The sequence below is a fragment of the Lissotriton helveticus genome, chromosome 1_1, assembly GCF_964261635.1.
Source record: "Lissotriton helveticus chromosome 1_1, aLisHel1.1, whole genome shotgun sequence".
Lineage (NCBI taxonomy): Eukaryota > Metazoa > Chordata > Amphibia > Caudata > Salamandridae > Lissotriton > Lissotriton helveticus.
Window position 1 is genome coordinate 677,068,753 of NC_136057.1, and position 16,628 is coordinate 677,085,380.

General features: G+C 44.0%; 1 protein-coding gene across 2 annotated transcripts in view; it reads right to left on the bottom strand.

The window, feature by feature from the left end:
- The window catches only part of MEIG1 (meiosis/spermiogenesis associated 1), a 247,529-nt gene that overhangs the window by 106,046 nt on the left and 124,855 nt on the right, over positions 1-16,628 (bottom strand). For both annotated transcript variants that reach the window (XM_078674198.1, XM_078674197.1), the window contains exon 2: positions 15,888-16,056. In XM_078674198.1, coding sequence (XP_078530324.1) covers positions 15,888-16,052 — 165 coding nt within the window. In that variant the 5' untranslated portion in view covers positions 16,053-16,056. The remainder of the gene's footprint in view (positions 1-15,887; positions 16,057-16,628) is intronic.

The following is a 16,628-nucleotide window of genomic DNA, read 5'->3' on the forward strand; positions in this document are numbered from 1 at the left end:
CGGAAGTAAAGGCTCCACACCCGAACTCAGTGAGTGAAGAACTTCAGTAAGAAGGTTTGACTTAAATTCAACCGTTGGTAATGTTAAATTTAAAAGTCCCGCAGCCTTCCTCATTACCACATGATATGGCTGGACACCCTTTGAAGACACATCATGCCCTGAGGGCAATTCCCACTCCAGGGAAAAATCCAGGCCACTGGCATCAGCCAACTCTTCAAAACAATCTTCACCCAGCTCACCTTCCTCTAAGTCAGGTCGAGAGTCAGCATAACTTTGTTCCTCCAAGAGGCGTTGAGCTTCCCTCCTGGACCTCTCTTTGACATGCCTCGGCACTGGATCCATTAACGACTCCGATGGAGTCGGAACCGACGTCGGTACCGACTTAGATTGCCCATTGCTGTGTGGAGTAGTGTGGCTCACTGGTTAGAGGCGGCAGGCCTGAGAGCAGAAGTCAGCCTGGGACCAGGGTTCAATTCCCGACGCGGCAGGGTTGTGGACCTTGGTCAGCGGACTCGATAATTCTCGCTTCGGTGCTTACTCTAATCAGGGGTTCCACTCGGCAACTCTGGGCATTAGCTTGCCTAATCTCCACAACGGCCCCACCAATTCCGGGGATGCCTGGCTCCACCTTGGGGACTCCCAGCAAGGGACCATCCCACAGGGAAAGCCAGGACGGGTTCCCCAGAGTTATACAGCGCCGGGACGCCCCGTTGCTGGGGCAGCTGTGCGCTTTACAAGTATACTACATACATATGTATGCTCCTGATGTCTACTCGGAGCAGGCGACGTCGGCATTGGAGTCGTCGACTTCGGACGAGCCGGTGACGACCTCGGCGGGGCCGAGAACTGCAACGGCGTCGTTGGGGCTGGCATAAACGGCATGAATGGAGCCGGGGCATATGAATGTGGAACACCCAAATTAAATGCCAGAGGACCCATGGGACCCGAAGGTGCACCAGAGGGGTACCACGCCCTTGAGAACACACCATACATAGCGTTAAAGAACGCTGAAGGGTCTTGGCCCGGCGCTGGAAAAGGTGGTTGAACACCCTCAGGCTGACCTCGAGGTGAGATCGAATCCGGCTCAACAATATGCGCAGATTCATCAACTTCCACAGGGACTACTTCTTCCTCCTCTCGAGCCGGAGACGGCGCCGGAGATGGATTGGACTCCGGAGCCGGAGAGGGAACCTGCGACCTCGAAGGCGAAGCCTCACCTTCCTGATCCGGAGTCTCCTGCGGCGGGACCACCTTCGAACGAACCTTCCTGGGCGACCTTGAGTCCGACTTCTCACCCGAGTGACGTCGAGACTCATGTCTCCTCTTCCTGTGCTTCTTCCTTGATCTTGAAGCATGGTCCGAAGAAGACTTCGAGGCCGAACCCTCACGAGATCGGGACCTTGACTTCGACCTCGACTTCGACTTAGTCTTCCTCGAGCGAGATCTTGATGACTTCTTACCCTTGTCGGCCTTAAGTCTTGCCACAAGAAGTTTGGTTTCCCTCTCCCGCAGGGCCTTCGGATTCATCTTACGACATGATGAACATCCATCCACGTCGTGATCGGAGCTTAAGCACCAAATACAGTCCTCGTGCGGATCCGTGATGGACATCATTTTTCCGCACTCCCGGCAGGGCTTGAAACCGGTCTTCTTTGACATCTTTTCGAAACAAAGAAGGAGGAAACACAGAAAAAAACAACAAAAAAACGAAACAAAGTCACCAGTATAGCTACTGAGATTCCCGAAACCGTTAGCGTCGATGACGCGGAAAAAAGGGAACTGATGTCATCACGCCGGCGTGGGCCTATTATGGGCGTCGGTGACGTCAGCGGAGTTGCAAGCGATGCCGTGCCTCTATGACGTCCAAGTCCACGTCGGCGCGAAGCTACGAAAAGAATTTCCGAATGTTGCTGACGCAAGGGGGATATTCACAAGGTGAGGAATCCACACGGCAGATGTATCTATCAGAAAGCAGGTATTTGACCGCTTTCTCAATACTGGGGTCACAAAAACAATTCTGTCCACTCCCACAGGGGTTCAAGAATAGCCCAGGATTATTCTCAGCAAGAGTAACAGAGTTACTACAAATATATGATGATGAGGCATTATCTTATGTCGATGACATCTATCTAACAGATGATGACCTGGAGACACACTTGAAAAGAGTGAACACCATAATACTTGGGTTCGCAGCTGAAGGGTATAAATTCAACTTTAAGTAGTCACGAATTGCTCATCTAACTGTCCTGTTTTTAGGATATGAATTATTGAGTGAAGTCAAAAGCCTAGCAGACAATTTCTTAGAGAAATGTGCTGTACTCCAAGCTCCAAAAACGCTGAAGAATTTACAATCAATACTAGGATTCCTGAATTTCGGAAGAATATATGTTCTAAATTATGCAGAGAGGGTTAAACCTCTCTATGAATTAATAAAACCTGATTTCAAACCAATTAATTGGACTCAGAAACACACAGAAATTTTAAGATCATTACAAACAGACATGTTAACTAAAACAAAACTGCAAATACGCGAAAACATACGCAACCTCGTAATCCGAGTCATCCCAGGAAGATGCGGATTCACGTACCTGACCTCTAATGAGGGAGAACCGGTACCAATAGCTTACAAATCACATTTGTACACACAAGCTGAAATGAAATTCAGTTCTACTGAAAATATTCTAACTGCGGTTCAAACTGCTGTAGCAAAAGAAAGAGCCCTAGTCCAAAAGAGGATATCTGTTCTAACAGCAGAATCATCCCTTGAGGCATTAACAAGTCCACGCAATCTAAATGCTGTGGCATTAGATCCAAAATGGATACAATGGGAAAATTCTATTGCTGCAGAAGACGTGAAGCACTATTTTGACCCGAAAATGAAAAAACTAGAAAATCTAGAATATGAAGAAGCATATCCTCTGCCAATCGAAATTCTGCCTCTCGAACAGTACACATGTGTAATTTATACAGACAGATTTGCACAACACTACGTTGTGGGAAAACAAGCATATAGTGCTGCGTGCGCGATTGTTAAAGGTCGTTGGCACGAAGGAAAATTTAAACCACTGGTCTCTATAACTCAATCTCTAAGAGATTGTTTGGCTCAGCGAGCTGAACTACTAGTATTTAAGATGGTGCTTAAAATTGCCGAACGCGAATTCCCCACACTAATAGTGTGCGATTCGCATTACTGCGTCAAGTCTTACAATAATGACATGCAGACCTGGAATCAAAACGTTTACAAAGATGACACAGGTGCCACAATAAAGCATAAAAATCTCTGGGAAAAAGTCGTTTTTTTTGCAGAAAGAACTACGAAAGACTCACGTGATACATACACTGAGTCATCAACGTGATGGCGTTCACGTTGCAGGGAATTCATTGGCTCACAGAGCCACAGCAGAAGCGGTTCAACCGGCTTCCGTAGCCACAGAAAAGCATTCTAAAAACATAGACGGAGAAACCATGCTGGCAGTAAAATCCTCATTAAAAGGCGACTATGCGGCATTACCTCTCGGCTATGCACTCAATAATACATGCATAATTGATGCAAATTCCGTTCCTTTTGTTCAAGTCCCTAGAGTGGGGAAAGAGTAATTCCAAACACGAACCGGAGGGCTTACTTGATTCAAGACGCACATATGGGATTGGGTCTAAGGCACCAAGAGATAGCGAAATCGCTAAAAGAATTACAATCAGAATACTCGTGGCCGGGGATGAGCCTGCAAAATTACAAATTTGCAAAGGATTCTCCAGACTGCAACCGAGATCGCAGTTGTGAACCGGACCAGACTTCTGCCAGGACACCTCTATTAGAAAGCATAAGGCTATCTATACGCAAGAATCCAGCAGGAGAAATGCGATCCCATAAATATTAAGACTAGATTCACTTAAAATGCAGACACCAGCGCTCGGCTGACGCCAGAACTGTTATAAAAGATTTGCGAGTCTTTATCGGCACATACGCAATTGGCATGCTACCTTCTGACCAGGGTCCCGCGTTTAGCTCTCGAGCTTACAAAGAGGCCATGACCAGCATGGGCATTGCATTGCGGTACTCTTCTCCCTTCCAACCTTAGGGTAATGCGGTACTGGAAAGAAAAAAACGTGACATAAAGCAATCTATAACGGCGAGGGTATTAGGTTTGGGTGATGGGTGGGTCAAACATTTAACAAGTGTCCAACGTAGTCTTAACAATCTGGCAAGAAATTCTCTAAAAGGTCTCACTTCTTACGAACTATTGTTCGGTACTAGAATGCACATTCAGGATCTAGATTGTCACACTTTAGTGGTAGAAGAAAAAGCCTTTGATATCAAAGATCGTTTGGCTGTTTTACAGGACTTAAATGAAACAAGAAGAAGTCTGAGTAATATAAAGTTAAAGCCAACAGCCACTGAAGAGAAACCACCTGTCCCAACAAGACCTGTCTGGATTCCAAAGATTGGGGATCTAGTCAGAGAAAATATCGCGGTGAAGAAGGAATTTGGGCCTTCTTACAGAAAAGCAGTACCTGTCTTATATGTCAGCGGAACAAGATCAGTAGTACTACCGCCCCTTGCTGGTAAAAAGGAGAACAGAGTTGTATCCATCGACCTGGTAAAACCACAATCATGTGGCCAATAATAAGTAGTAGGCCCAGGGGACTCCCAAGAAATAGCAGAAGACCAAATCTTGCTACAATCCAAGAGGTTCAAACTGAGAGACTAATCACTTTTGATAAACCTGCAGTGAATAAAAAGGACTATGCAACAAAGCCATGGAACTTGTGCCTCTTGAAACCCAAATTGCAACAGTTCGTCAAGAAACACTTGTCTACAACGATGTAGCCTCAGACTATGCTAGTGAAACAAAGAAAATTCCAAAAGCAAATGAAAATCCGGAAGCAATTCCAACAATTGACAGAACTGCATCTGGCTACTTCATCAATTTCGATGACTTTTCTGAGGATCCAAGCAAGCATGAAGATACGCCAGCAACAAAAACTTTCAAAGACAAAGTGACTGAACTTTTTCATCAACTAAAAGAAACATATCTGATTTCAGCATGGATCGAATTTTGGATTGTGTTAGGTGCACTTTTCCTCCTGCTTTGGCTCATCATGGTTTTATGTTTGGGAAAATTCATTGAAGGAAAATATAGTACAATGGACACAGCAAGTCAGAACATCAACTTGGTCCTAAAGCCTCACACATCCTCTCACATCGAGAAAAGAGAACTGTCATCAGTGAACATCACAGCCAATCCAATACCCGATGGGGTAACATTGGACAAAACGGATTATGAAATCTATGGCCCGATTGAGCTCTTGAAATATACACACCAATTTAAGGTTTCCTTAAGTGATTTGTGACACCAAGTACTTTCTCTGATAATTGGGACTTTGAAAATATTAATAATATGATGTCAGATTTAGTAATGTCAGCTAAATTCGCAGAACATGATTATTTACAGGGTTCATCGAACTATGAAGAAATGTACTGTTTTAACCACTATGGTCATCACTATTTGCATAAATCTGCTCAACCTAGAAATGTTTTAACTTATAATCAATGAGAACATTGTCCAACACCGCCAAAAGGCAGTTCAAAAACATTTTATGAGAAATTTGCATACTTCTCAGGGTTTAACAACAGTGATCTAGAAACGTTTTATTTTAGAATGTTAAATAATACAGGAATGAAAACAATGTTGACAAATACTAAATTGATTTATTCTGAAAAATGTTATGACAAAATGTCTACATTTAGTTTTGAATTTTGGAAAAACAACATGGAAACAAAAACCATCTGGGGTTCAAAAGACTGGCAGGTACAAAGTCTAGAAGCATTATTTAGAGCCTGCATGATCCCAGAACAAATAATATTCTTGAATGACACCGTTCAACAGACAACCTGTCTTGGTTTAGCCAAGATAAAAGACTTAAACAAACCGTCTATTCCGAAGCCCATGCCTGTTAGTAATAGCACTACAGATGTGGAGATAGACGTATCCCATATTTTACACCAAAAGAGAACAAATCCTGATTGGAAAAAATGGTTGATCTGGCCCACAGACACAAATAACTGTCAAGATAGATTCCTGAACCGAACACAGGGGTTTAAACAGACTAGGCCAGCCCAAGATATTCCCAGAGACAACATCCAGGTATAGTTACAACATACAGTGTAGGGAAACTATGCCTCGAATGGCTACAGAAATCCACACTGGCTGAAATTAAGCAACATTTGACTTTACTTAAAGACGGTGCTGACTTGCGTGATTTCATACTGGGACCACGCAAACAGCGGCAAAAACGTTTCATATACGCCGGTATATACGCTGCTTACAACGAAGCTTGGAAAGTAACACAAATTGAAACAGCATAAAAAATACGAGAAATTGATTGTATACATTTGGAAAAATCACTTTCTGTAGTGGACAATGGGTTAACGACTCTGTCCTCCAGAATATATTCACTGGACAGCATTGTATCATCTGCTATTGATATAATAGAGCAGGACTTACTAATGTTACAACATGGTCAGTCCCAGAATATGAAGAAGCATATCCTCTGCCAATCGAAATTCTGCCTCTCGAACAGTACACATGTGTAATTTATACAGACAGATTTGCACAACACTACGTTGTGGGAAAACAAGCATATAGTGCTGCGTGCGCGATTGTTAAAGGTCGTTGGCACGAAGGAAAATTTAAACCACTGGTCTCTATAACTCAATCTCTAAGAGATTGTTCGGCTCAGCGAGCTGAACTACTAGTATTTAAGATGGTGCTTGAAATTGCCGAACGCGAATTCCCCACACTAATAGTGTGCGATTCGCATTACTGCGTCAAGTCTTACAATAATGACATGCAGACCTGGAATCAAAACGTTTACAAAGATGACACAGGTGCCACAATAAAGCATAAAAATCTCTGGGAAAAAGTCGTTTTTTTGCAGAAAGAACTACGAAAGACTCACGTGATACATACACTGAGTCATCAACGTGATGGCGTTCACGTTGCAGGGAATTCATTGGCTCACAGAGCCACAGCAGAAGCGGTTCAACCGGCTTCCGTAGCCACAGAAAAGCATTCTAAAAACATAGACGGAGAAACCATGCTGGCAGTAAAATCCTCATTAAAAGGCGACTATGCGGCATTACCTCTCGGCTATGCACTCAATAATACATGCATAATTGATGCAAATTCCGTTCCTTTTGTTCAAGTCCCTAGAGTGGGGAAAGAGTAATTCCAAACACGAACCGGAGGGCTTACTTGATTCAAGACGCACATATGGGATTGGGTCTAAGGCACCAAGAGATAGCGAAATCGCTAAAAGAATTACAATCAGAATACTCGTGGCCGGGGATGAGCCTGCAAAATTACAAATTTGCAAAGGATTCTCCAGACTGCAACCGAGATCGCAGTTGTGAACCGGACCAGACTTCTGCCAGGACACCTCTATTAGAAAGCATAAGGCTATCTATACGCAAAAATCCAGCAGGAGAAATGCGATCCCATAAATATTAAGACTAGATTCACTTAAAATGCAGACACCAGCGCTCGGCTGACGCCAGAACTGTTATAAAAGATTTGCGAGTCTTTATCGGCACATACGCAATTGGCATGCTACCTTCTGACCAGGGTCCCGCGTTTAGCTCTCGAGCTTACAAAGAGGCCATGACCAGCATGGGCATTGCATTGCGGTACTCTTCTCCCTTCCAACCTTAGGGTAATGCGGTAGTGGAAAGAAAAAAACGTGACATAAAGCAATCTATAACGGCGAGGGTATTAGGTTCGGGTGATGGGTGGGTCAAACATTTAACAAGTGTCCAACGTAGTCTTAACAATCTGCCAAGAAATTCTCTAAAAGGTCTCACTTCTTACGAACTATTGTTCGGTACTAGAATGCACATTCAGGATCTAGATTGTCACACTTTAGTGGTAGAAGAAAAAGCCTTTGATATCAAAGATCGTTTGGCTGTTTTACAGGACTTAAATGAAACAAGAAGAAGTCTGAGTAATATAAAGTTAAAGCCAACAGCCACTGAAGAGAAACCACCTGTCCCAACAAGACCTGTCTGGATTCCAAAGATTGGGGATCTAGTCAGAGAAAATATCGCGGTGAAGAAGGAATTTGGGCCTTCTTACAGAAAAGCAGTACCCGTCTTATATGTCAGCGGAACAAGATCAGTAGTACTACCGCCCCTTGCTGGTAAAAAGGAGAACAGAGTTGTATCCATCGACCTGGTAAAACCACAATCATGTGGCCAATAATAAGTAGTAGGCCCAGGGGACTCCCAAGAAATAGCAGAAGACCAAATCTTGCTACAATCCAAGAGGTTCAAACTGAGAGACTAATCACTTTTGATAAACCTGCAGTGAATAAAAAGGACTATGCAACAAAGCCATGGAACTTGTGCCTCTTGAAACCCAAATTGCAACAGTTCGTCAAGAAACACTTGTCTACAACGATGTAGCCTCAGACTATGCTAGTGAAACAAAGAAAATTCCAAAAGCAAATGAAAATCCGGAAGCAATTCCAACAATTGACAGAACTGCATCTGGCTACTTCATCAATTTCGATGACTTTTCTGAGGATCCAAGCGAGCATGAAGATACGCCAGCAACAAAAACTTTCAAAGACAAACTGACTGAACTTTTTCATCAACTAAAAGAAACATATCTGATTTCAGCATGGATCGAATTTTGGATTGTGTTAGGTGCACTTTTCCTCCTGCTTTGGCTCATCATGGTTTTATGTTTGGGAAAATTCATTGAAGGAAAATATAGTACAATGGACACAGCAAGTCAGAACATCAACTTGGTCCTAAAGCCTCACACATCCTCTCACATCGAGAAAAGAGAACTGTCATCAGTGAACATCACAGCCAATCCAATACCCGATGGGGTAACATTGGACAAAACGGATTATGAAATCTATGGCCCGATTGAGCTCTTGAAATATACACACCAATTTAAGGTTTCCTTAAGTGATTTGTGACACCAAGTACTTTCTCTGATAATTGGGACTTTGAAAATATTAATAATATTATGTCAGATTTAGTAATGTCAGCTAAATTCGCAGAACATGATTATTTACAGGGTTCATCGAACTATGAAGAAATGTACTGTTTTAACCACTATGGTCATCACTATTTGCATAAATCTGCTCAACCTAGAAATGTTTTAACTTATAATCAATGAGAACATTGTCCAACACCGCCAAAAGGCAGTTCAAAAACATTTTATGAGAAATTTGCATACTTCTCAGGGTTTAACAACAGTGATCTAGAAACGTTTTATTTTAGAATGTTAAATAATACAGGAATGAAAACAATGTTGACAAATACTAAATTGATTTATTCTGAAAAATGTTATGACAAAATGTCTACATTTAGTTTTGAATTTTGGAAAAACAACATGGAAACAAAAACCATCTGGGGTTCAAAAGACTGGCAGGTACAAAGTCTAGAAGCATTATTTAGAGCCTGCATGATCCCAGAACAAATAATATTCTTGAATGACACCGTTCAACAGACAACCTGTCTTGGTTTAGCCAAGATAAAAGACTTAAACAAACCGTCTATTCCGAAGCCCATGCCTGATAGTAATAGCACTACAGATGTGGAGATAGACGTATCCCATATTTTACACCAAAAGAGAACAAATCCTGATTGGAAAAAATGGTTGATCTGGCCCACAGACACAAATAACTGTCAAGATAGATTCCTGAACCGAACACAGGGGTTTAAACAGACTAGGCCAGCCCAAGATATTCCCAGAGACAACATCCAGGTATAGTTACAACATACAGTGTAGGGAAACTATGCCTCGAATGGCTACAGAAATCCACACTGGCTGAAATTAAGCAACATTTGACTTTACTTAAAGACGGTGCTGACTTGCGTGATTTCATACTGGGACCACGCAAACAGCGGCAAAAACGTTTCATATACGCCGGTATATACGCTGCTTACAACGAAGCTTGGAAAGTAACACAAATTGAAACCGCATAAAAAATACGAGAAATTGATTGTATACATTTGGAAAAATCACTTTCTGTAGTGGACAATGGATTAACGACTCTGTCCTCCAGAATATATTCACTGGACAGCATTGTATCATCTGCTATTGATATAATAGAGCAGGACTTACTAATGTTACAACATGGTCAGTCCCAATTACGTTCTATTGTACAGCTTGGCTGGACGTTGCAAAACCTGCGTTCAGGCTACGTGCCATGGCGTCTAATCAACATAACGTCATTATTTTCTATCTTTAACCTTACTGATAAACAAATCAGATTGGCACAAAAAGGAGCAGACTATACGATTCTGAGCATTGAAAAACTTGAGAGATTACCATTGACAATGTCAGAGAGACCTGTCATTGAATGGATAATACATGGAATAATTACAATTCTGATAACAACTTTCCAGTTTAAGTATTGTCAAAAATATATACCAGCAGGCCTGTATGAAAGGTTGGGTAAAGGATACATCAAGTCAACATGGAAATTACCTTATACACACAAATGTTATAATGAAGGGAAAAAAGAGGTATTCCTTAGTGGTAACAATTGTAAAAAATCACTAAGCGGTACACTCCTGTGTCAAGGTATTAACTTGCATGGAGCCTGCGAAGGGTCTTCAAATAACCTTTCATGTCACCTGCACGGCACTCCTGCAACACAGATAGAGACATTTGTCAGACAACTCTCCGACGGCAGTTATGTTCTAATAAGTGACCACAGCTGTTGTGGCATGGTGCCAGGAAAAGCCTATCTCGTGAGCGTTAGTTCCATGGTCACTTGCTGTATGCAAGTATTGTATCCAAACTGCAATCCAGACATGGAGGCGGCAATATGGCCTTCTTGTAATATCTCTTCTATTCGAATTGATACTTTAAGCAGAATGAAATCCATTCTTTTACAGACAACTGTGCCTTTAACCTCGTCCAAAGAGACGTATGATCTGCAAGTTGCAAGGACAGCAGCAGAGATACATTCCCTATTATCAACAAATTGCCCCGTGCATTTCGTAGAAATGTTAAGCCAAATTTCAAACATGTCTGATACCAGTGGCATCGCACATGTATTTAAGACAATTTTTTTGGGACTGTTAACACCCTTTGAAACAGTTCTGGGCATTTTTCCGAATTTTGTCGATTCTGTATTCGGCGGCCTGCTTCTTCTTTTGGGACTCGTAGCAGGAATTTTATTTTTGATCCTTCTGCTCCGATATGGCAAGCCAAGCCACAGACAGAGCTCCAGCTACAACGGAAGAAACGATCTTAGCAATACGTTACCAAGACCAGATAACTAAAGTGCTCGGATTGGCCCGGCTAAGAGATCTAAGTGCAACCTGGTTTCTTTCATTCAGACCTATCTGGCAAGATTGCATCTTACCCGTGCTTCGATGTCTGCTATGCGGCGAAGAATGCGTGTTGGACGTCTGTCTTACACTTCCATCAGCAGTACCAATGGATATCGATACTTTCTAGGTCCAGTAAAGACTCATGCAACGTGTTGTCCCCAGCGGCTACCTATTCTGATGACGGCATTCGTTGAGACTTCACCACTACGAGTAGGTGGCGGTGAACTACAAGAGGAAAGCAGCACCAAACAGGTACAACCTTCTGTGAGCATTGCTTATCCTGACATCAATGATAGCAATCATTCTCACATATGCACAATTTCAGCATTTTCGAACTTGGTCGAACTTTCACCTAATGTTGTACACCAATTGTTTGCAAGCCTGTCTGATATGATGTTCTCCCCTGAACAAAAAGAATAACTTTTCAAAACAACGAGCACACAGCGGTCCCTGAACTCTGAATTCGGCCTTCAGTTTTTGATAAACACAGCTACTGAAAACATTTGGAACTATTTTTCTCCTGAAAGCGAAATTATTTTTTTTCCACTTCCAAAATATCTACTTTTTTGGCACATGGTCCTCTGCTTAAAGTAGAACTATTCTTAGAGAACAGAGCTTCTATTTTTAGAGATACTAAAGACAATATTTTACCTCAGCCTCTAGCACATGTACAGCATTTGTATAAATATGTGATGAAATGGCTCGACCTTCTTTTCTGTATTCAGAGCCATTTTATGTGTAATTTTCGCAAATTCATTCAGCTGAGACATATATGCATTTAACTGAATGATATCACTGCTTGAAAGACGTATAGTACCAATACTCATTTTTCATGTATATACCATACACCATTTCAAATGCAATTTATGTATTTTGGGGTGGGTTGGAAAACACATGCATCGTTATATGTTTACTATTGCTTAGTATTTAGTAATGATTGACATAATACGTGGAGTGGGTGTTGTGTTTCTATCTAGGACCCTAATTCGATATTCCCGATTTATGCCCTTATGTGGTTATAATAAATAGTATCCTTATAAAGGCATAAGAACCATATCCATATTTAGTAATAGCCCATGCAGTCCGAATACGGCAAGGCTACTCCCATAGACTCCTAGAAAGCACAACGTGTTCTTTAAACAAACCAAGCCTCCAGCAGCCCGGGAATTCCCCCTGCTTTTGTTTTGATTTGCACAAGAACTCCTGGAGTCCAGAAAGAACTGTTAGTTCTTGGTGACGTCTTATGTCCAACCTTACGTCAAACACGGCACCTTTCAGGTATAAATATACCAACGTTGCCTTAAGCAAACACACGGTGGTTTGAAGCAGAGCGGCTATCTACTTGCCCGATGCCCAGCTGATGCGAGAGCCGAAGGAAGCCGACCCTCCCTTGACGCACTGAGAAAGACGATGTCTTTTTCTCCAGCCGAGAAAATCCAGCTCCGGTGTTTCCAGTCACCTTTGCGGGTTGCTGGGAGATCGAGTCCTGAGAAAGAGATACAAGACCTCCTACATTCTAGAACCAAGGTACGGAGCTGACTAAACCCTTAAGAGATTTCTTGATTCAGATTCTTGGCAAAAACCAACTTAACTTAAACTGCAACTTACTTACTCCTTCCCATGTATTAGGCTTAGGTCAGGTACACCGTGGTAGGCGTATATTAGAAGCACCAGTTGAGTACGTTAGTCAATGTTTTTATGTATGTATATATTTTATCCATTTTAAAGTATCATATGGCTAAGAAACCATATCAATGCTTTTACAGTATTATTTCATAATACTCCTTTTACTGTACGCACTTTACTTCATGATAAGTATTGCAACTGTGGCAATTCATTTCTCTTGCATGAGAAAGAAGACTGCTCAATAAATAACACCTTTTATTGAAAACGCCCGTCTCTCTATTTCTCTGCACTCTGGTGAAACTAAGTATGCACGATTGACTGAGTGAAATAGTTGTCTATTGTTTTCACACGACTCTAGAGATACACTCTTTATTCTGAGGGAGCAAAGTTCTCATGTTATATGGTTGTCAGAAGCTAATCCCTTCTTGTCTAAATCAAGAGAGTTAACTCTTTCCTGAACATTCGAGAAAGTTTCTAGTGACCTCTGAGCTAGCTGGCAAAACTAATTAAGTCTAATATAGTCAGTAGAGACCTACATGACCTCAGTCCTACATCTACACTGCTGTCTACATTATTCCAATGTGCAGAGCCTATTGAGAATATAGGAACTACACTACACCGGGGCTCCAGATCTGTCAATGTGCCCTCCAGGGATGTGGTGCGTTCCGCCAGTTTCTTGTGATCAGCTCTAAGATGGTTGAGGTCAATCGCCACACTGTCTATTTTGGTCTCCAGCGAGGTGCGGGTGAGCTGGAGAGATTCCGCCATCCGTTCCATGGCAGCCGGTACAGTGTCCAGTTTCGCCGCCACCAGGTCTGCATTCGTCTGCTTTGACAACTGATCCATTTTCCCCTTAGAAGACGCACCCCCAGTGCCAGTTCGAGTCTTCACTCCCCCAGACATGGGCAGGACGATGAGTAGGATAGCCGGAGCTGGCTGGAATCCCTGATGGTAGGGGCCGCTCCGACTGATGGGTCAAGGAGTACCTTCTCAGGAGCGCGGCAATTGCGGGGAGTCTCCAAGCTGCGTAGCGCTCTCGTCTCGGTCACCTCGCGTTGTTCACAACCCCCGATGGGCACAGCCGCCGTGGGTCAGGGAGTTGGGTGCCAGCAGCAGCGTCCGTGCAGTGTCTATGTGGCAGGGTCACCACGCAGCGCAGGCAGTCAGTGTGCAGACGGTCATCGCGTTATTCGTGACGTCTGCCTTTGCCACCTCGTGCGATGCCCTCTAGCCTCTGGTTCTCCTCCGCTCCGGACACATGGGTGTCACTGGGCCGCCAGGTGTGCGTGGTGCGGGGGTCCTCCGGAGGATGACGCCGCTGAGGTGAGGGGGGAGGCAATGGACAGCTCACTTCAGCTTCCTGGGTCCAGCGAGCCTCGGCCTCTTCAGTGTGGGATGGCTTCGTGCTCCGCCTCAGCCGGTGCACAGTCCCGCCTCGGTCGGCCACACAGGGCCCCGCTCGCTATCGGGTCACGTCCTCTACTGCCACTTCGCTCTGTGTGCGTCTGGCTTAATTTCACGTCCCGGATCCCCCCAGGTGTCAGGTGGCCAATAGCATGCCGCGCTAATGCACTGATGTCCGTCCGCAGGCACCAGATCCTCCTTTGGTCGGGCGCGGTCTCCTGGGGCTGGGGCTGGGTGACCGGGGTTCATCTCTGGCCCCGTGTTCCAATGTGATCCTCCGTTCCTTATGATCGCGCTTGTTAGCGCGATGGTGCGTGATATGTAGGCGGCGTTTTCATGGGACCCAGGGGTTGCAGGGGCAAGGGTGGCGTCTGCTTGTCTTACCCACACAGCTCGAGCAGCGTCTCCGCAGATGCCCCGGGCGGTGTGTGCCCTGGAGGGTGCCCCCGTAGTGTGCTCCGGGTCTCCCAGCAAGCAGGGCGGGCCCTCTTCCGCTGCCAGGCCGCAGTGTCTTCGGCCTCAGCTTTCCGCCATTGTCCCTCACAGGCTCGTTGTTCGGGGCCTCTCCCCGCTCGTTGTCGGCATGATATGCGAGGTGCAGGATCGCCGACACGGATCAGCAGCGGGTAGCACCGCTAGTGTGTGGGCCCGGTCACCGTGCCCGTCGGGGGCCTCGGCGCCTCCCGGCGCAGGCCCCGCCTCCAGGCCTAGTGTCGTGGCGTGATCCCCGGCCTCGCGTCGCCTCGGCTGCCGGCCTCGCGGCCCGCAACGTGGCTATGATAGCCCAGGGGAGGTCCGGAGCGGCCAGGAGCAGCCGAGTCCCCCCAAAGTTGGTAGGTGGACGAAGGGCGATGTCGGGGTGCTCCGCCTGCGGTTTGTGCCGGTTGCAAGGAATTGGGACGGATTTCTGGCCCGTGGAAGGGGAGCTCCGGCCGGAGCTCTACCCTTTCGCTTCCGTCGCCATTGCGTGCTAAGCCACGCCCCATTCCTTCCACTGTTCCATGATAGTATTTACCTACAATCCAAATAAAGATTCTATGTAAAAAATGATTGCATTTTAAAAATTGACCTTCTCACCTTATGAGGTCTTTCTTACAGTCACACAGTTCGTATACAATGACATAACTCAGTGTAATATCGTTTTTTCCGATTTGTAAGTTCCTTCAGATATTGCTGTATTAATGCCAGAAAATACCAAAATGTTAACATGTCTTTCATGATATCATATCATTGCTTCGTCAGTGCAATATGTCAGTATTTGCAATTTGTGATGACCGAAAGAACACTCCCTGTCTGGATTCTGAGTTCTAGTGATACAATAGCATGTCAGTATTTACAATTCTTGAATACATTACAGGATGTGTATGCATATGAATAAAAGAAAATAATTACCTGAGTCACTTTTCAATAAATCCCAGCACAATAAGCACTTTTAAGTCTGGTGTTAACCATGACCTATTCATGTTACTACCAGTTCAGTTAATTTCGTTTTACTTACCAGTTCTACTTGTTTTACTTGCTTATATTCAAATTCATCTCTGTAGCCAGCTTGTTGAAACCGGTAGAGATTTTCTATTTCATCAGTCCATTGTTTTGCACGGCTCATTGATTTGGGTTTATGATCAGATACAGCCATGGTGGCTCCAATATCTTCCTCGGACATGTTTCTGAAAAGACAATTGTTTATTTGAGTTATCGCCCTGTTAATAGGGTCTATTTGGTAAATCAATATTGATGTTTTTGTTGTACAGCGCTACATTTGCCAGTTTTGGCCAGGTTAGCATTTTATTAAATACTCAAAATAAAATATTTGCAGAACATTGTACATTTGGTTACACACTGACCGTTGTCCTCTGCGGATATCTACGTGCAAATATGTGGTATCTTTGTAGGAACAGAGTTGTCTTTCAGTATTTCCATTGTATTTTTTAAACAACATTCTACAACCATGAGGTGTGCATTACTGCTTTCAATTATTCAGTAAAGCATCTTACTTCAGAGCCCTCCCTGCATGCAACCTGTGCACACTATTCCGTTCAGCTTTCTTCGCCTGCCCTCTCTACCTTCCTCAGACTTCTATAGTGCTACTAAAATATCCGTGCCTTTGTGTAACTCTACTTACATGTCTGCCCTCATGACTGAAATGCTGAGGAGCGTAAATGTCTTGGAGCACGTTAGTTTCCTGCACATTTGCACAAAATGGCCCCTCATTATTTGCCTTCTGCTTTGTGGTTTGCTA